Genomic DNA, 21,762 nt, shown 5'->3' on the forward strand with positions numbered 1-21,762 from the left:
CTCAGGTCCATTCTTCAGCCTTCTTAATATTAAAAAAAGAGCAAAAACGAAAAGGAAAAAACAAAACAAAAGTCCACGTGTAAATCCTACAATCAAGTCACGCGTGTGGAAGTGAGTGAGAGCACACACTCGTCCCTCATTAGTTATGTAAAATATTCCAATAGGGTTTAAAATGTCTTGACGAACTGTCTTAAGCTTTTGAGTTAAGACACTCTAGACACCTTCACAGTCGTGCACTAAAAATATCAAATTAAGATGAAATAGTCACCAAGACCACCAGCATCAAATAGGCCCAAGTCCCAAGATTCTTAATTAATTTTCCTGGAGTGTACTGCATTCTACTAATACAAGCTGAAGTGATAATTTCCAGTCAAAGGAACACTAGTCCAAGACTACAGACCACAAGCACTTTAGGGTGATTAAAAAAGAAGCTTTAAAAATAGTACCAGACGCGACAGCACACTACAACTCTTTCAGTTCCTGCTCAAACTGAAGCAATTTTTCCCGAAGAGGTCTCAGAAATTGTTTCATATCCTGTTTTATCCGCTGCTTGTCTTGTTGTTCAAGATCCTTGTCTTCACTAAGCTTCACTTCAATCTACAAATAAAGAATAAAGGTTGGTCACAACTTGCTTCCTTTTAAATACATTAGAACATCTTTTCTTTCTCTTTCTTTTGCCCTGGAGTGTTGTTTGGAAAAGGCAAAGAGGCCACACGTACTGGAAAGGGGTTGTTGAATTTCCAGAGTTGCAAGAAAGAACAATAAGTTAATATTGTGTTTCTTTTACCTTTACTGCATTAAGAAAAATATAGCTATTCGCTTTTCTATCTAGAAAAGACTAAAGTTCGTACAATTCCAGACTACAACTGTATACACCAGAGAAAATTGGTCTGAACAATGAAGAGCAGTGATAGCTTTTCGTTTATCAACAAAACCATTCTCATACCACCATGTACATCAGTTTCCAACTTGCTCTTAATTTCTTTTATGAAAGTATGAACACATATCTAGCAAGTACCTGCAGATCATCTAGCTCACCAAATGAGAACTCCAGTATATCTATATGGCCTTTGACCACCTTCTTCTCAGCTCCGACAAGCCATTCCCCTAATTACAGTATAACATCATTTGCTTATCAAATGAAAACAGAAGAACGGCGGAAAGAATAGAAAGTTAAAACGGATAAGACTTCAAGAAACAGATTTCAAAGAGAAAGAAATACCCTTGACTTTGACTGTCAGCTCGTATGTGTAGCCAACACGCTTTTTATTTCGTACAGTCACCAAGAATGCCTGTTGTGTCACCCAAACATTATGAGCAAAGAAATAGAAATCACAAAGCTCAAGGCTGCAGAATATACCACATATGTCATGAGAGTGGAAGTGGATGGTTACAAGTGTATGGCAATATCACATCATCTTGGCTTAAGTTCGTTTACAATTTATTTGTAAATACTCTGATAAATTAAACAGATTCGAAGAGAGGAAACTGTTGAACACAACCAATTCTTGATTCCTAAACACTTTGGGCACATAAAACTCTATATTAGATCCCCTCCCCTTGCTAAGATCCTGCAAATTATGCAAGCCATAGTGTAAAACCATGTAACAGTATTAGGTAGGTTTAAGATACTTAGTACGTTTTCACCTTCTCCATATCATTGTCTCTGGAAAATTAAAAAGAGAAAAGAGAAGATGAAAGTAAAAGAGAGGGAATGCAAAAAAAAAAAAAAATCTTATGTTGTTTCCCTAATATCGACCTCAAATAGCAAACTACTTTAGGCATAAAAAAAAAAAAAAGCACTCACATCACCAGAACATCGTGTTACTTCGGCTACTTCTGCTCTACCCCCAGAATACTCCAGTGATCCCACAGATACTAGCAGCTCCTGCCATTCAAAAGAATCAGGTAACATAGATGTATACATGCCTACATATCATACACACACACATATATGGTTCGGACTTTCGATTTCAGTAATAAGTTTCTTATCATAATAAAAGTTGAAACTATTCAGAATATTTTCAACATAAAAAAAAGGAATTGTAAAATTTTCTAACATAAAACATTCATAAAAGAATTAACTAATACAAGCAATAATAAGAAAATATGATAAGACATACAAAGAAGGCACACCATAGATTCATAACATGCGTCAAAAAAGTTCCCTATGAATCTAAGTTGCTCCGACACGCGCACCCGCGTCGACATGACACTAGTATGGGCGTGGATAAAAGTTTTTTCGTACTAGATCTAGTCAAACAATTTTGGGTATTTTGACCAGGACAGAAAATTTTGAGACGAGATACAATTTGATTCCCGAAATCAGAATCAAAAATAGGGTAAATTTGAAGAAAATAGCTTACATTATCTAGGAAATCAATCCTTTACTTATCTACAACTTGAGAATAAAAAAGAAATCTACAGTTTACAAGTTATACGTAAGTATTCCACAAAATTTCTCATAATATAGATTTTTTTTTTTAGAATTATTTTTAGCCGGATCCCCGCACCCGTATCCGTACTAGAATCTGTATCCTCAAATCTTAGAATTTACATCTCGAAGGATCAGACCTCTAGATTTCCCGTGTCGGACACCCACACCCGTGTCCGAGCAACTTAGATATGAATTAAAAGTATCAGAACGACTATGAATTATATTACAGAATCTTTTAGCATTACGAGCTTATGATACTATGTTGAATTAAATGAAAAGCAATATGATTCATTCATATTTCGATGAACTTGCAAATAATTACCTTTTCAATATTTCACTACTTGTAATAGTCTAAGATTTTTCTACATTTTTCCACCAAACATCCAAAGACAAGTTTATTTCTGCTTTCGTAAGAAAGGCTAGAAACTTGTGATAGCTGTAAGGAGAAAGTATTTGAGAACAACCAGTCACATAACTTTAAAAGTGTTACGGTTCTAATATTTCCATAGAACATCCAAAAGTATTGCAATAGTTTCCTAAGAAAGGTTAGGGACTTGCATAGTTACAAGGAGAGATACTCTCTTTTTCTCCCAATTTATGTGTCATACTTTCCTTTTTAGTCTATTCCAAAAAGAGTGTCAAACTTCCTTGTTTAATAACAATCTAATTTTAACTTCCTATTTTACCCTAAATGAAATGATTTAGGGCCACATTAATATCCATGGTTTATTTTACAACACAAGTTTCAAAAGTTTTCCTTTCTTTATCAAACTTCGTGCCCAATCAACGCCCACAGGAATTGGAACTGAGAGAGTAGTACTTTACGAACTATTAGATCTCATTTTGTCATGTTAAAAGTAGAAAAATCATTTCAACATAAATATTGGAAACTTCAAATAATTTGTATAGTGTAAATGAACATGCACATATTAGTAATAGATTTATGACGGGCATTATGGAAGCCATGAAATCAAGCATCATGACATCATACATGGCCATTCACCGTGCAATTTCAGAGAACAAGTCAAACAACTGTGAAGAAACATTTAAAAAAAGACGCATAAACAGTTTGTTGGTGGATGGAACTTATATTCACACAGCCGATTTTTTTGTTGCAAAAAAAAACAAAATAAATTAGGGGTTGCAACCAGAACCTAGACTAAGCGCTACTAGCTTGATAACATAAACAGAGCATCCAAAGATTCCCACTGCATAATTACACATTTAAAGGAAAAGGAACATAAGATCAATGCAAAAGTAATCTAACTTGTAGGACAACAATAACAAACCCAGTGATTTCCTACAAGTGGGATCTGGGGAAGGTAAGATGTACGCAACCTCACCCCTACCTTGGAAGGGCGGAGAGGCTGTTTCCGATAGACCCTCGACTAGAGAAAGAATGAAAAAGAGTAATGGCAACAAGTAGGAACTAACTTGTAGGAAATAGCATTGTTCTCCTCTTTTAGTTCACAACTCCATCACATTCACAAATTACATGATGTCTATAGGTACTAGTCTTTCTTATTTGCAGCGAATAATGTCGTCCATATTATTTGCTATTATTAATGGCCTTCAAGAGTAACTCAATCCTAGTGCTACATGGTTTAGCATTGGACTCAATGTCCAGTTTAGACTTTCAGATTTTGGCAACAGCAAGGAGGGACTTGAAACATGAAACTTATTTTTGATAATTCGGGCACAAGGAACCAATCAGATCATGTAAGCCCATTTTCCGCTGCCTATCATAAAGATAATTTACTCAAAACTTATTTACTATTCTACCAAATTTAGTAAACATTTATTTAAGAAGCACCAATCAAATCTTCCAAAGAGACAATTCCACTAGATCACAGAGCTCATTAGTCGTGAAACCAGAGTTGTAGGTCATAGGAAGAGGCAATTCCATGAAATTTTTTTAAAACAGTATCACTCCAAAACGTGATGAAGGGAAGAATACTGAAGCTCATACCTTGATTCTATCATTTGCCCATTTATTTAGATTTTTCTCCTCCCATGTTCCAGCCTGCAAAAGAAAAGTAACAATTATCATGAGAATACACGATACAACTGAATCAATCAGAAGAAACAAACACTGAAAAACCATATGTCATGAATTGTTTCCCTTCAGTATTGTTGGTTTTCCTGGTACTAACTTATCTGTTTACCTTCCTTTTTTATGAAAAGATTCTATTCTATTTATTTATTTATCTTTATTATTATTATTATTGTTTGTTTTCTTTTTGGGCAGGGGAAGGGGATAAATCGGAATGAAATAATGGCAGATAACATCTTAAAACCCCAGCTACCAGCTTTCCCTCAATGTCTCTGCTATACTTTCTTTTAATCTCAGTTGTCTAAACTAGCCTAGCCCCTTAGTCTCATCACCTCAGCATGGTAATAAGCCGACAGCCTGCTTCATTTATCTTGGAGTTAACACAATTAACCACTGGGTGCTTTTTGGGTTGATAGAACTAGACCATTTTTTCTTTTTGATAACCGAGAAATCCCCGAGAACCAGTGGCACACGGTTTGAACTCGGTGAACAATGGATCGGTCCTTCCACCCTTCTCCACTAAAGTACCGGACTTTTGTCTGTGTGACGATTCAAACTCGTGACATGCGCCTAACCCACACATCACTCTCTGCACTCTTACCACTAGACCAAAGCCCTAGGGGCAAAAGAACAAGCCAGTTTCTGGTGTTATTTGAGCTCAAATACGCTAATTATCCATTGTTATGACTGGCTTCATCACAGACAGAGTTCAATATAGAAGGTACTGTTCAAAAATTTAGTATGCAATTTTTATGATTAGGGATGTGCAGGAAGTAATGTAGGTTCCTTTCCTGTGAATCCCAATGACATAATTATTTAATGAACTTGAAACTATTTCGCTACCTCTAGTCAAATACACATTAGGACATTTTGGCAAACTAAAAATATAGAATCCATTTTGCACTGCCTCTATTCCAAATTAAATGTCATCATTTACTTTTAGGTTCACTTCACAAGCAAAAAGTGTTTCTCAATGTTCCATCACATATTTCTCTCTCACAACTACTTCAGATTTATCTTGCAAGGATTTTGTCTTAAATGGTTATGTGTCGAGGAACGAAATCAAGGGGCTAAGTTTAGGACTTGGAGTTGGGAGGCTTCTCCAATATCCATCTATCTTTTTCTCCTTTTGTATCCTAGATTTCATGATACATTATATCTTTCTCCTCAACACACCAGTACAGCCTCGCAAAAGCTGAATACAGTGAGCAATGTGAAAGCCGCTGAAACATCTTTAATTATGTCAAAATTTAAAAAGTAAAATTATCCAAGTAATAGTCTGTAAACCTCATGGGCCACTAAATATTCTTCAGTGTTAGGAAAAGTTCAGTATTTCTTGCGTCCCATCATCAAATCTTTACACAATTGCATGAACCCCAGGTAACTAAAGAAGTCTGATTAAATGACACACCAGAATTTATTTTGTCAACAAAGCTATGACCTTTCTGTAAGCAACTGTAGAAACACTGAAAAGCACAGACTATATCAGAACTTAGAGCAACACTTCTACATTTACTTGTTATAACTTAGCAAAGACCAGAAGTCTTACATATTTGAGAAGTTTTCTATAGTTGGTGTACACCAACATTTTGCATATGCACATAGATACAACATCAGATGCCAGCATAATCCTATATAGAGGCTCATCCACGATTTTAAGCAAGTGGATCTGAATTCTCACTGGTCTTTTGCGACAACAGGTACAGAGCAAAAATAAACGTATATCTTTTAAACTATTTCTGACCTATATAGAGTTCAAGCATGTAATAAGAGAGAAATCTTCTTATTCACTTGTATCACTAGCAATGTACAAGAAGGGCTAAGATGTAGGAGTCATGAGCTACCAACAACATGATACGTGATTATTCCGTACACCTAACAAAACAAGTATCTCCGAGAATACAATGACATACGTTAATGAATATTATGAAATTCTCTAATATTCACTTACTCAAATATAATGAGTCTGAATATATTTTGAACATGTAACTACATTAACATTCTTGATTTCAAGAGAGCAAAAAAGCAGTGAATTACATCCGCCCCTTATCCTAAACTGATTAAAATCAAATTTGATCTTTCTACTCGACCATTGTCACAAACCTACATCCGCCCTTGATCCAGAACTGAATAATAAACAATATAAAAAGATAATCATTCTACCAAACTATGAAGAAACGAAGGGGGTAAGTCATACCCGATTCCAGGCGGACCCAAGGTGGGTTTGTGGGTTATTGGCTTGATTGTTGAGGTCCTGAGAAGTGAGCTTCTTAGGAAGAGGTAAAGGTGCAGCATCTCGTGTCGCCTCCCTCACCCAATAAGTATAAGACGCTGTAGCTTCATTCTGTTTCTCTGCTGCTGCACCTCCCTCCATTCCCTTCAACTAAATTACTCGCCGCCGGTTATAACAATGAAGGATCTAAAAATTGCAATAAGGGAATGGATTTAGATGCAGTGAAGGTAAGGGTCAGAGAAAGAAAGACAATGGGTCAAAGGTACTATTTAATGATGTTTTCCGCTTTAAATAGTAGTAATGATGTTTTAGGGTATCTGTTTGCTGATTCGGGAAGGTTCCAGGAGGATGAAGAGAGGAGGGGTTAGGGGTATATATGGACAATAGCGGCGGCGCTTATTAGCCTCCAACGTCCAAAGTTCCAGGAGCTAGTATCGACCTATGCTGTAATTTCTTCAATTAATTTTATTTTCAGAGTTCAATAAAAATTGTACGCTATTTCATAGGGATAATTTCACATAAATACAACTCACACACATGACTTGCAACATAATAGCTTAGATACCACTTTGTAAATCTATAGTCCAAAAATAATAGATTAATTCCCGAAATACAACTTATTTCACACAATCAACTACGGTTATTGCTCCCTCTTTATATAACCAGTTGTTTTCATTCTCTTGATTTCCTCTGATTATTAAGCATTAGATAAAGAATGCAAATCAACCACAATGCAACTCATTCTGAATTATCTAAAGGTAAGAAATTCAATCACTTTTATGTGCAATTGCTGAAGCAATCCAACAGGATAAAAGAAAAATAAAAACTTGGTAAATGAATTGTAGAATCCCTCCAACGCGTACAAAATCTTTTTTATACACCACGTACACGAAAAAGAAGAAGAGAAGGAAGTGTCAAACTTCCGTAAAGGCCTCTTACACATTGACAATGTATATACATTCTTATAAACTGAAAAAATATATAATTATACAACATTATACACAAATATACACATTTATACACAATTATACAATATTGTATAAGTGTATATAAACACCACTTATACAATATTTCCACTAGAAAACATAGAATGTCCAACACTACACTTACTGTAAATAATGTATTAACTTGAATAAACATGTATAATAGTGTATAAGAGGTGTTTGTATATCCATATATACAATTATACACTATTATACAGTGTTGATACAAACTACTACATAGTTATGATTTTTTATCCAAGCCTCGAGTTGTAGTAGAAGGTATTGGATGATTCAACTCGTCAATAAGTTAACAATTTTGTGCCAACGATTCGGAATTCAACACATAGATAAGATACACCCAATTTCAGATTCGAGACCTCAAGGTCATAATAATAATGAGCAGAACTTCAAACTTCAAAATCTTCCAAAATTAGTGGTTATTTTTTGGTGCAAATCAAGTTTGAGAGCTATTTTATTTTCAGAACTGTGTGTATTTTCATTTTTTCTTTCAAAAATTTTCAATATTCTTCTGCTTGCTACCATGGACGACGGAGTAGGAGCCCGAGCCTTCTTCGAGCCATTGATGGCAGAACTGCGTAGGGGGTAAAGGAGGGGGAATAGCGGGGGGCTAGGTTAAGAGAGGGTGAGGGATCTATGTGGGTTAGAAAGAAAGAAGCAAGAGGCAATGAGAGAGAATTTGGTGTGCTGGGAAAGAAGAAAGAAGATAATAATAATAATAACCCTAAAAGTGTGTCTTTAATAATGGGCTAAAGGCTGAAAAGTTTCTTTCATGTTATGTACAACATGAGTTAAATTGTCACGACCCGAATTTTCCACTATCGGGTGTCGTGATGGCGCCTACTATCGGAGGTAGGCAAGCCAAATATTTAAAACACCTTTCCTACTTTCTTTCATACAATATAATAAACGAGACAAAATTTAAGCGGAAGACTTTAAATCTAAAGCAACTGAAAACCAAAAGTGCGGAAGTTTAATACACATCACTACCCAAGGTCTGGTGTCACTAGCTCACGGACTACTACAGAATACTACAAACAATGTCTGAAAGGAAATACATCATGTTTGTCTGATACAAGATGAACAAACGAAAAACATGGAAAGGGACTTCGGCCTGCGAACGCCAGCTAGGCTACCTCGAGAGTCCCTGGACTGAAGATAGCTCCCAGAAGTCCTACTGCTGAGGTCCGAAAGCTGCTCCCTGATCTGTGCACAAAAATGCACAGAGTGTAGCATCAGCACAACCGACCCCATGTGCTGGTAAGTGCCTGGCCTAACCCCGACGAAGTAGTGACGAGGCTAGACAGGACCTACCACAATTAACCTGTACAAATATATATATACAAGTGCAAGAAAACAATAACAAGATAACACAAAGTAAAGCTAGGAGGGGACATGCTATCGGGGAGTAACAGATAAAAATGAAATATCGGAAATAAACAGAAGAAACTCCGGTTTCCATGATATATATATATATATATATATATATATATATATATATATATATATAAGTGGACGGCGTGCCACACGATCCCATAATATCATATATAAGTGGACGGCGTGCCACACGATCCCATAATATTATATATAAGTGGACGGCGTGCCACACGATCCCATAATATCATATATAAGTGGACGGCGTGCCACACGATCCCATAATATCATATATAAGTGGACGGCGTGCCACATGATCCCATAATATCATATATAAGTGGACGGCGTGCCACACGATCCCATAATATCATATATAAGTGGACGGCGTGCCACACGATCCCATAATATCATATATATGTGGACGGCGTGCCACACGATCCCATAATATCATATATAAGTGGACGGCGTGCCACACGATCCCATAATATAATTCGAAACATCTGATTTTGTAAGGAGAGTCCCATTAGGGGAAATCAACAACATATCACTCTAACCCGGCAAGGGTACAACTAACAACCCAAAATATCCCGACAAGGGAGAGTATATATATCGGTCTACACATCCCGGCAAGGGAGTAATCACAACACATCCTCTTTTTAAATCCCTTCTTCCTCAACTAACACATTCATGTTCGAGATAACGCTCCAAAAGTACACCAATCACAATTTTACCCCAACCGTTCACATCATATGAAACTCATCAAATAAACAAGGGGATTGTGTCACGTTATTCGAATTAAAAACAATTAAGACTAACAGTCCTGCTAGACTCCGGTGCATAGATAACCGTCACCATGCCTATACACCGTACTCCATATTAGCAAGTAGAAGATAACATCCTAATCCTATTCCCTCAATCCAAAGTTAGAACAAACACTTACCTCGAATGCTCCAAACTCAACTCACGCTTCTAGTCATAAGTTACTTAATCACATTAATAATTACTAAATGAATCACTCCCCATGCATGAAAAATAAATTTTTCAAGGTTTTTCCCAAAATGGTCAAAAACACCCCCCGGACTCACGTGGTCGAAACTCGAGGTTCGGACCAAAACCCGGTTACCCATTCTCCCTAGAATCCAAATATATGATTTGTTTTGAAATCGGACCTCAAATTGAGGTCCAACTTCTCAATTTGTAGAAAACCTAGGTTCTATCCAAAACACCCAATTTCCCCCATGAAAATCTTTGATTTGAATTTGAAATCATGTTAAAAGATGTCAAGGGATAAAGAAATTAAGTTAGAAATCACTTACCAATCGTTTTGGAGAAGAAAAGTTGTTTGGAAAATCGCCTCTTAGGTTTTGGGTTTCGAAAAGTGGGTAAAATGACTGAAAATTCCGAATTTATATATATGCTGGGGGATGGCGCGGACCGCGTAGAAATGCACCGCGGCAGCGTGGCTGCCAGCGCGGACCGCGCGGAAATGCACCGCGATCGCGCCGTGGGAGGGAAGTAGTGGGCTCTCTGAACCCACCCAGCGCGGACCGCACTGATTTGGTGCGCGGCCGCGCTGGTCGACCTGGCTACCGACCCTCTGAACCCCCCCCCCCCCCACGCGGACCGCACAGAAAAGCACTGCGGCCGCGTGGCTGCTAGCGCAGACCGCGCGGAAACGGCCGCGGCCGCGCTGGGCCTGCAACACCTGAACCTGCATTTTTTAAGTCTAAGACCTCCTGGGCCCCACTCAAAACTCACCCGAGCCCTCGGGGCTTCGAACCAAACATACATATGATCTTAAAAATATCTTACGGTCTCATTTGTGCGATCAAATCGCCAAAATAATATCATATACATAGAATAAAGCCTCAAAACACATGATTTTCTTTCAACTTTCATAAAACTCCAATTCCCCATTTTAAGTCCGAAACACGTCATATGACGTCCGTTTTTAGCCAAACTTTACAGATAGTGCTTATAACATATTTAAGACTCGTACCGGGCGTCAGAACCAAAATACGAGCCCGGTACCACAGTTTTCTGATCAATTTCCTTCTTCATTTTCCTTAATTAATTTCAGAAAACAATTTCACACAAAATTTCATTTCTCGGGCTTGGGACCTCGGAATTTAATTCCGGGCACACGCCCAAGTCCTATATTTTTCTACGGACCCTCTGGGATCGTCGAATCACAGGTCCGCATCCGTTTACCCAAAATGTTGACCGAAGTCAATATTATGCATGTTAATATCAAAATCCATCAAATTTTTCACATGATTCACATATTCTAACATAAAAACTTTCCGGCTACGTGTCCGAACTGCGCACGCAAATCGAGACGACTAAAAGCGAGGTTTTCAAGGCCTCAGAAGCGTGGAATAAGGAAGAATTACGGTGATGACCCTTTGGGTCGTCACATTCTCCACCTCTAAAACAACCGTTCGTCCTCGAACGGACAAAAGAGAGAAGTACCTGAGTCGGGATAATAGCCCCGCATATCGGACTCGGACTCCCAGGTCGATACCTCAGGAGAATGACCTTTCCACTGAACACGCACCGAAGGAAAACTCTTCGACCTCAACTGTCAAACCTGCCGGTCTAGAATAGCCACCGGCTCCTCCTCATATGACAGATCCTTGTCCAATTGGACAGTGCTGAAATCTAACACGGGCAATGGATCTCCGCGATACTTCCGGAGCATAGATACATGAAACACGGGATGCACAACTGACAAGCTAGGTGGTAAGGCAAGTCTATAAGCCACCTCTCCCACACGATCAAGAATCTCAAATGGACCGATGAACCTAGGGCTGAGCTTGCCCTTCTTCCCAAATCTCATCACGCCCTTCATAGGCGATACACGGAGCAATACCCGCTCCCTAACCATGAAAGCAACATCTCTGACCTTGCGGTCTGCATAACTCTTTTGTCTGGACTGAGCTGTACAAATTCTATCCTGAATAATCCTGACCTTGTCCAAGGCCTCCTGAACCAGATCCGTACCCAATAATCGAGCCTCTCCCGGCTCAAACCATCCAACCGGAAACCGACATCGCCTACCATACAACACCTCATACGGAGCCATCTGAATACTGGACTGGTAGCTGTTGTTGTAGGCAAACTCTGCTAAAGGCAAAAATTGGTCCCACGAGCCTCCAAAATCAATGACACAGGCTCGGAGCATGTCCTCAAGAATCTAAATAGTCCTCTCGGACTGACCGTCCGTCTGGGGATGAAATGTTGTACTCAACTCAACCTAGGTGCCCAAATCTCGCTGAACCACTCTCCAGAAATGCGAGGTAAACTACGTACCCCGATCCGAAATGATAGATAGCGGCACCCCATGAAGGCGAACAAACTCCCTGATATAAATCTCGGCTAACCTTTCAGACGAATAGGTGGCTGCAACAGGAACAAAATGCGCTGACTTGGTCAGCCTATCAACAATGACCCAAACTGCATCAAACTTCTTCCGAGTCATCGGAAGCCCAGTAACGAAATCCATTGTAATCCTTTCCCACTTCCACTCGGGAAGTGCAATCCTCTGAAATAGACCACCAGGTCTTTGATGCTCGTACTTAACCTGCTGACAATTCAAACACCGAGCCACGTGCGCAACGATGTCTTTCTTCATCTTGCGCCACCAATAGTGCTGCCTCAGATCCTGATACATCTTCGCGGCGCCTGGGTGAATAGAATACCGAGAACTGTGGGCCTCCGCTAAGATCAACTCTCGAATCCCATCAACATTGGGCACACAAACTCGCCCCTGCAATCTCAATACGCCATCATCATCTAAGGTTACTTTCTTGGCACCTCCACGCTGCACCGTGTCTCTCAAGACACACAAATGGGGATCATCGAATTGCCGATCACAGATACGCTCCAATAACGAAGAACGAGCGACCGTGCAAGCTAATACTCGACTAGGCTCAGAAATGTCCAACCTCACAAACTGATTGGCCAAAGCCTGAACATCCAAAGCAAGCGATCTCTCACCGACCGGAATATAAGCAAGACTGCCCATACTGGCTGACTTCCTACTCAAGGCATCGGCCACCACATTGGCCTTTCCCGGGTGATATAAGATAGTGATGTCATAATCTTTCAACAATTCCAACCACCTCCTCTGCCTCAAATTCAACTCCTTTTGCTTGAACAAATACTGAAGACTCTTATGATCCGTGAACACCTCACACGCCACACCATACAGATAGTGCCTCCAAATCTTCAATGCGTGAACAATGGCTGCCAACTCCAAATCATGCACTGGATAGTTCTTCTCATGAACCTTCAACTGCCTCGAAGCATAGGCAATGACCTTGCCATCCTGCATCAACACTGCACCAAGTACAATACGAGATGCATCACAATAGACTGTATAAGGCCCTGAACCTGTGGGCAAAACCAACACCGGTGCCGTGGTCAGAGCTGCTTTGAGCCTCTAAAAGCTCGCCTCACACTCGTCTGACCATCTGAACTGGGCACCTTTCTGTGTCAATCTGGTCATAGGGGCTGCAATGGATGAAAACCCCTCCACGAACCGACGGTAGTAACCTGCTAACTCCAGGAAACTCCGAATCTCCGTAGCTGAAGCTGGTCGAGGCCAGTTCTTGACTGCCTCTATCTTCTTCAGTTCTACCTGAATACCTGCTGCTGATACGACATGACCCAGGAATGCGACTGAACTCAGCCAAAACTCGCACTTCGAGAACTTAGCATACAACTAACTACCCTTCAGGGTCTGAAGAACCGCTTTGAGGTGCTGCTCATGCTCCTCCTGACTGCGGGAGTATATAAGAATATCGTCAATGAAGACTATCACGAACAAGTCCAAATAAGGTCTGAATACTCGGTTCATCAACTCCATGAACGTTGCTGGGGCATTAGTCAATCCAAATGACATGACCAAAAACTCATAGTGCCCATACCGAGTGCGAAATGTTGTCTTAGGGACATCAGACGCCCTAATCCTCAGCTGGTGGTAGCCAGATCTCAAATCTATCTTTGAAAACACCCTCGCACCCTGAAGCTGGTCGAATAAATCATCGATCCTCGGCAGTGGGTACTTGTTCTTAATCGTCACCTTGTTCAATTGCCGGTAATCAATGCACATCCTCATTGAACCATCTTTTTTTTTTCACAAATAGCACCGGTGCCCCCAAGGCGAAACACTGGGTCTAATGAAACCCTTCTCAAGCAAATCCTGAAGCTGACCCTTTAACTCTTTCAATTCTGGCGGTGCCATACGATACAGCGGAATGGAAATGGGCTGAGTGCCCGGGGCCAGATCAATACAAAAATCAATATCCCTGTCGGGCGGCATGCCCGGCAGGTTTGAAGGGAAGACCTCGGGAAACTCCCGAACAATAGGAACAAAATCAATAGACGGGACCTCAGCGCTGGAGTCGCGAACATAAGCCAGATAAGCTAGACACCCCTTCTCGACCATGCGTCGAGCCTTCACATAAGAAATAACGCTGCGAGAAGAATGACCAGGAGTCCATCTCCATTCTAAACGGGGAAAATCCGGTAAGGCTAAGGTCACGGTCTTGGCATGACAATCCAAGATCGCATGATACGGGGACAACCAATCCATCCCTAATATGACGTCGAAATCCACCATATCCAAGAGCAACAAGTCAACACGGGTCTCAAGACCCCTGAATACCACAACACATGAACGATGAACCCGGTCCACCATTATAGAATCCCCCACGGGCGTAGACACATATACAGGAATACTCAAGGCCTCACTAGGCATAACCAAATAGGGTGCAAAATAGGACGACACATATGAATACGTAGATCCGGGATCAAATAGCACAGAAGCATCCCTATCACAGACCAAAATAGTACCTGTAATCACAGCATCTGATGACTCAGCCTCTGGCCTGGCTGGCAAGGCATAACAATGGGGCTGGGCCCCACCTTCCTGAATCATATCCCTGGGACGATCTGCTGTTGGCTGACCCCTACCTCTAGCGGTCTGAGCTCCACCTCTAAGACCTCTACCTCCACCTCTATGTCCTCTACCCCCACCTCTAGCTGGCTGGGCAGGCTGTGGGGCAACTGGTGCCTGGATCATCGGGCGAGGACCCTGCTGCTGCGAGCTGCTGGAAGCTTGAGGGCAATATTTGGCAATGTGACTCACATCGTCGCAAGTATAACAAGCCCTCGACTACTGAGAATAACGAAGTGGTGGTGCACTGATAGGTGCTGATGGTGAACTGAAGAGCTGCTAGTCAAAATACTGCGGCTGAGAACCACGACCACCTGGTGTACCATGAGAAGCCTGGAGAGCTGACTGAAAGGGTCTCGAAGGATGGCCTCTACCATAAGAATCCCTACCTCCAAACGAGGTACCACTGAATCTACCAGAATGACGGGGCCTCTTATCAGACCCATGACCACCTCTCTAAGCAAGTGCCATCTCTATCCGGCGGGCACCATCTGCCGCCTCCTGAAATGAAATCTCACTACCGGCACTTATGGCCATCTGAACACGGATCGGCTGGGCCAACCCATCAATAAACCTCCGCACCCTCTCTCTATCTGTGGGGAGTATCACAATAGCATGACGAGCAAGATCAATGAACCGGGTCTCATACTGGGTGACCGTTATAGGACCCTGCTGGAGACGCTCAAACTGCCTGCGAAGAGCATCTCGCCGAGTAACTGGAAGAAACTTCCCTAGAAATAACTCTGAAAACTGATCCCAGGTCAATGATGGCGACCTTGCTGGCCTGGTTAAACAGAAATCCCTCCACCAAGTCTTGGCGGATCCTGCCAGGCGAAAAGTGGCGAAGTCGACCCCATTGGTCTCTACAATGCCCATAGTCCGTAGAACCTCATGACAGCTGAATATGAAATCCTGAGCATCCTCTGAGGGGGTGCCACTATATGTGGTTGTGAAGAGCTTGGTGAAACGATCAAGCCTCCACAAAGCATCCACGGACATAGCCGCACCATCGCTGGATTGAGCCGCAATACGTGGCTGGGCTGCCACAGCTGGCTGAACTGCCACGACTGGCTGAACTGCTGGAACCTGAGCCTGAGGATCTACCGACTCTGGAGTACGAGTATCGGGAGTCTGAACTCCTCCCCCAGCCTGAGATGTGGCTGGAGCTACGGGAAGCAAACCCGCTCTAGAAATGCCCTCCATAAAGCATACCAGTCGGACCAAAGCGTCCTGAAGCACTGGAGTGGCTATGAAACCTCTGGGACCTGAGCTGGGCCCACCGGAGCTGCTGGAGCTGGGACCCCTTCGTCGTAGTCAACATGAGGCTCCACCTCTAGGACTGCGGCTCGGGGCTGAGCTCTGCCACGGCCTCGGCCTCTAGCATGGCCTCGGCCTCTCCCCCTGCCCCTGATAGGAGCTGCTACTGGGGGCTCGGGCTGCTGCGTGGTAGAAGAGGAAGCATGTGTCCTCGCCATCTGCGAAAGAACAAAGTGGAAAGACAATCAGTACTTGAGAAACAGAATCGCACGACAAGAATGAACAAGGTGAAGTTTTCCTAACTCAGTAGCCTCTGCGGGATAAATATAGACGTCTCCATACGGATCCCTCAGACTCTACCGAGCTGTCCGTGAGTTGTGAGACCTAAGTAACCCAGGGCTTTGATACCAACTTGTCACGACCCGGATTTCCCACCATCGGGTGTCGTGATGGCGCCTACTATCGGAGCTAGGCAAGCCAAATATTTAAAACACCTTTCCTACTTTCTTTCATACAATATAATAAACGAGACAAAATTTAAGTGGAAGACTTTAAATCTAAAGCAACTGAAAACCAAAAGTGCGGAAGTTTAATACACATCACTACCCAAGGTCTGGTGTCACTAGCTCACGGACTACTACAAAATACTACAAACAATGCCTGAAAGGAAATACATCATGTTTGTTTGATACAAGATGAACAAACGAAAAACATGGAAAGGGACTTCGGTCTGCGAACGCCAGCTAGGCTACCTCGAGAGTCCCTAGACTGAAGATAGCTCCCAAAAGTCCTATTGCTGAGGTCCGTAAGCCGCTCCTTGATCTGTGCACAAAAATGCACAGAGTGTAGCATCAGCACAACCGACCCCATGTGCTGGTAAGTGCCTGGCCTAACCCCGGCGAAGTAATGACGAGGCTAGACAGGACCTACCACAATTAACCTGTACAAATATATATATATACAAGTGCAAGAAAATAATAACAAGATAATACAAAGTAAAGCTAGGAGGGGACATGCTATTGGGGAGTAACAGATAAAAATGAAATATCGGAAATAAATAGAAGAAACTCCGGTTTCCATGATATATATATATATATATATATATATATATATATATATATATATATATATATATATATATAGTAGACGGCGTGCCACACGATCCCATAATATCATATATAAGTGGACGGCGTGCCACACGATCCCATAATATTATATATAAGTGGACGACGTGCCACACGATCCCATAATATCATATATAAGTGGACGGCGTGCCACACGATCCCATAATATCATATATAAGTGGACGGCGTGCCACACGATCCCATAATATCATATATAAGTGGACGTCGTGTCACACGATCCCATAATATCATATATAAGTGGACGACGTGCCACATGATCCCATAATATCATATATAAGTGGACGACGTACCATACGATCCCATAATATCATATATAAGTGGACGGCGTGCCACATGATCTCATAATATAATTCGAAACATCTGATTTTGTAAGGAGAGTCCCATTAGGGGAAATCAACAACATATCACTCTAACCCGGCAAAGGTACAACTAACAACCCAAAATATCCCGACAAGGGAGAGTATGTATATCGGTCTACACATCCCGGCAAGGGAGTAATCACAACACATTCTCTTTTTAAATCCCTTCTTCCTCAACTAACACATTCATGTTCGAGCTAACGCTCCAAAAGTACACCAATCACAATTTTACCCCAACCGTTCACATCATATGAAACTCATCAAATAAACAAGGGGATTGTGTCACATTATTCGAATTAAAAGCAATTAAGACTCATGGTCCTGCTAAACTCCGGTGCATAGATAACCGTCACCATGCCTATACACCGTACTCCACATTAGCAAGTAGCAGATAACATCCTAATCCTATTCCCTCAAGCCAAAGTTAGAACAAACACTTACCTCGAATGCTCCAAACTCAACTCACGCTTCTAGTATAGCTTTACCTCTTGATTCCACTACCAATCCGCTCGAATCTAATCATAAGTTACTTAATCACATTAATAATTACTAAATGAATCACTCCCCATGCTGAAAAATAAATTTTTCAAGGTTTTTCCCAAAATGGTCAAAAACACCCCCCGGACCCACGTGGTTGAAACTCGAGGTTCGGACCAAAACCCGGTTACCCATTCTCCCCCGAATCCAAATATATGATTTGTTTTGAAATCGGACCTCAAATTGAGGTCCAACTTCTCAATTTGTAGAAAACCTAGGTTCTACCCAAAACACCCAATTTCCCCCTTGAAAATCTTTGATTTGAATTTGAAATCATGTTACAAGATGTCGAGGGATAAAGAAATTAAGTTAGAAATCACTTACCAATCATTTTGGAGAAGAAAAGTTGTTTGGAAAATCGCCTCTTAGGTTTTGGGTTTTGAAAAGTGGGTAAAATGACTGAAAATTCCGAATTTATATATATGCTGGGGGCTGGCGCGGACTGCGCAGAAATGCACCACGACCGCGTGGCTGCCAGCGCGGACCGCGCGAAAATGCACCGCGGCCGCGCCGTGGGAGGGAAGAAGTGGGCTCTCTGAACCCACCCAGGCGTGGACCGTACTGATTTGGTGCGCGGCCGCGCTGGTCGACCTGGCTACCGACCCTCTGAACCCCCCCACCACGCAGACCGCACAGAAAAGCACTACGGCCGCGTGGCTGCCGGCGCGGACCGCACGGAAACAGCCGCGGCCGCGCTGGGCCTACAACACCTGAACCTGCATTTTTTAAGTCTAAGACCTCCCGGGCCCCACTCAAAACTCATCAGAGCCCTCGGGGCTTCGAACCAAACATACATATGATCTTAAAAACATCTTACGGTCTCATTTGTGCGATCAAATCGCCAAAATAACATCATATACATAGAATCAAGCCTCAAAACACATGATTTTCTTTCAACTTTCATAAAACTCCAATTCCCCATTTTAAGTTCGAAACACGTCATATGACGTCCGTTTTTAGCCAAACTTTACAGATAGTGCTTAAAACATATTTAAGACTCATACCGGGCATCATAACCAAAATACGAGCCCGATACCATAGTTTTCTCATCAATTTCCTTCTTTATTTTCCTTAATTAATTTCAGAAAACAATTTCACACAAAATTTCATTTCTCTGGCTTGGGACCTCGGAATTTAATTACGGGCACATGCCCAAGTCCTATATTTTTCTACGGACCCTCTGGGACCGTCGAATCACAGGTCCGGGTCTGTTTACCCAAAATGTTGACCGAAGTCAATATTATGCATGTTAATATCAAAATCCATCAAATTTTTCACATGATTCACATATTCTAACATAAAAACTTTCCGTCTACGCGCTCGAACTGCGCACGCAAATCGAGGTAACTATAAGCGAGGTTTTCAAGGCCTCAAAAGCGCGGAACAAGGAAGAACTATGGTGATGACCCTTTGGGTCGTCACATTCTCCACCTCTAAAACAACCATTCGTCCTCGAACTGACAAAAGAGAGAAGTACCTGAGTCGGGAAATAAATGAGGATAACGGCCCCGCATATCGGACTCGGACTCCCAGGTCGATGCCTCAGGAGGCTGACCTCTCCACTGAACACGCACCGAAGGAAAACTCTCCGACCTCAACTGTCAAACCTGCTGGTCTAGAATAGCCACCGGCTCCTCCTCATATGACAGATCCTTGTCCAATTGGACAGTGCTGAAATCTAACACGGGCGATGGATCTCCGCGATACTTCCGGAGCATAGATACAAGAAACACAGGATGCACAGCTGGCAAGCTAGGTGGCAAGGCAAGTCTATAAGCCACCTCTCCCATACGATCAAGAATCTCAAATGGACCGATGAACCTAGGGCTGAGCTTGCCCTTCTTCCCAAATCTCATCACGCCCTTCATAGGCGATACACGGAGCAATACCTGCTCCCCAACCATGAAAGCAACATCTCTGACCTTGCGGTCTGCATAACTCTTTTGTCTGGACTGAGCTGTACGAATTCTATCCTGAATAATCCTGACCTTATCCAAGGCCTCCTGAACCAGATCCGTACCCAATAATCGAGCCTCTCCGGCTCAAACCATCCAACCGGAGACCGACATCGCCTACCATACAACACCTCATACGGAGCCATCTGAATACTGGACTGGTAGCTGTTGTTGTAGGCGAACTCTGCTAAAGGCAAAAACTGGTCCCACGAGCCTCCAAAATCAATGACACAGGCTCGGAGCATGTCCTCAAGAATCTGAATAGTCCTCTCGGACTGACCGTCCGTCTGGGGATGAAATATTGTACTCAACTCAACCTGGGTGCCCAAATCTTGCTGAAGCGCTCTCCAGAAATGCGAGGTAAACTGCGTACCCCAATCCGAAATGATAGATAGCGGCACCCCATGAAGGCGAACAATCTCCCTGATATAAATCTCGGCTAACCTTTCAGACGAATAGGTGGCTGCAACAGGAACAAAATGCGCTGACTTGGTCAGCGTATCAGCAATGACCCAAACTGCATCAACCTTCTTCCGAGTTATCGGAAGCCCAGTAACGAAATCCATCGTAATTTTCTCCCACTTCCACTCGGGAAGTGCAATCCTCTGAAATAGACCACCAGGTCTTTGATGCTCGTACTTAACCTACTGACTAGGGATGGGCGTTCGGTATTTCGGTTCAGTATTTAAGAATTTTGGTTCGGTATTTCGGTATTCGGTTTATCAATTGTGTATACCAAATACCATACCGAAATATTTCGGTACGGTTCGGTATTTCTTATTTTGGTTCGGTACGGTTTCGGTTTAACAATCAATGAATAATCAATGCTAACAGTGCACATGCACAACTGAAATTTCGGATCTCTGAAAGAATCTGTTTTTCGATATATAACAGTGCACATGGCTGATGGCACATGCACAATTGAATAAGTGAAAAGCAAATGCTGAACAAGACAACAAGTTCTTTACAATCTGCAGTTCTGCTTCTGCATGCCAGTATATCATATTATACAATCTGCACGCCAGTATACAAGTGAAAAGCAAAAGCTGGCCAACTGCACAATGCACATTACACAACTATATTAAACAATAGTGATTTATGTTCAACTTAGTAAACAATAGTGATTTATGAAAAGCAAAAGCTGGCCAACTGCACAATGCACAACTATATTATACAATCTGCACATTACTCTACTACTAAGTACAGAAGCAGCACCCAGGATCATTCTCTGAAATATTCAAGTTCAACTTAGTGATAGCTGCTACCATTACAACATAGGCATTTATGTCCTTTTATGTAATCTAGAATGTGGCAAACCTAGTGAAGATTAGGAAGAAACAACTAGACCTTGGGAAGGGGGGTAGCAGAGAAGAAAAGTTAAGAGTGCAAAAAGGAGAACAAAATTGCGTGACAACAACCAAAGTACAGCTTTGGAAGATGTCAAACTAA

General features: G+C 41.9%; 1 protein-coding gene across 1 annotated transcript; it reads right to left on the bottom strand.

Annotated features, from left to right (window-relative positions):
- Nucleotides 1-287: 287 nt before the first annotated feature.
- Nucleotides 288-7,180, bottom strand: LOC104243745 (uncharacterized). Its single transcript, XM_009798991.2, has 6 exons — nt 6,688-7,180; nt 4,407-4,460; nt 1,808-1,888; nt 1,223-1,292; nt 1,019-1,107; nt 288-597 (listed from the first exon to the last, which is right to left on the bottom strand). Exons 1-6 carry the CDS (start codon nt 6,862-6,864, stop codon nt 463-465), a joined length of 606 nt encoding a protein of 201 aa, XP_009797293.1. The 5' UTR covers nt 6,865-7,180; the 3' UTR covers nt 288-462.
- Nucleotides 7,181-21,762: the final 14,582 nt, after the last annotated feature.

This window comes from Nicotiana sylvestris, chromosome 5 (assembly GCF_000393655.2).
Source record: "Nicotiana sylvestris chromosome 5, ASM39365v2, whole genome shotgun sequence".
Classification (NCBI taxonomy): Eukaryota; Viridiplantae; Streptophyta; class Magnoliopsida; order Solanales; family Solanaceae; genus Nicotiana; species Nicotiana sylvestris.

Coding starts and splice junctions, on each gene's coding strand:
- LOC104243745 (XM_009798991.2), bottom strand. CDS start 6,864: ATGGAGGGAGGTGCAGCAGCAGAGAAACAGAATGAAGCTACAGCGTCT. Junction 1,889..4,406: donor GGGCAAATGATAGAATCAAG/GTATGAGCTTCA, acceptor TTTGAATGGCAG/GAGCTGCTAGTATCTGTGGG. Junction 1,293..1,807: donor TAACACGATGTTCTGGTGAT/GTGAGTGCTTTT, acceptor GTGACACAACAG/GCATTCTTGGTGACTGTACG.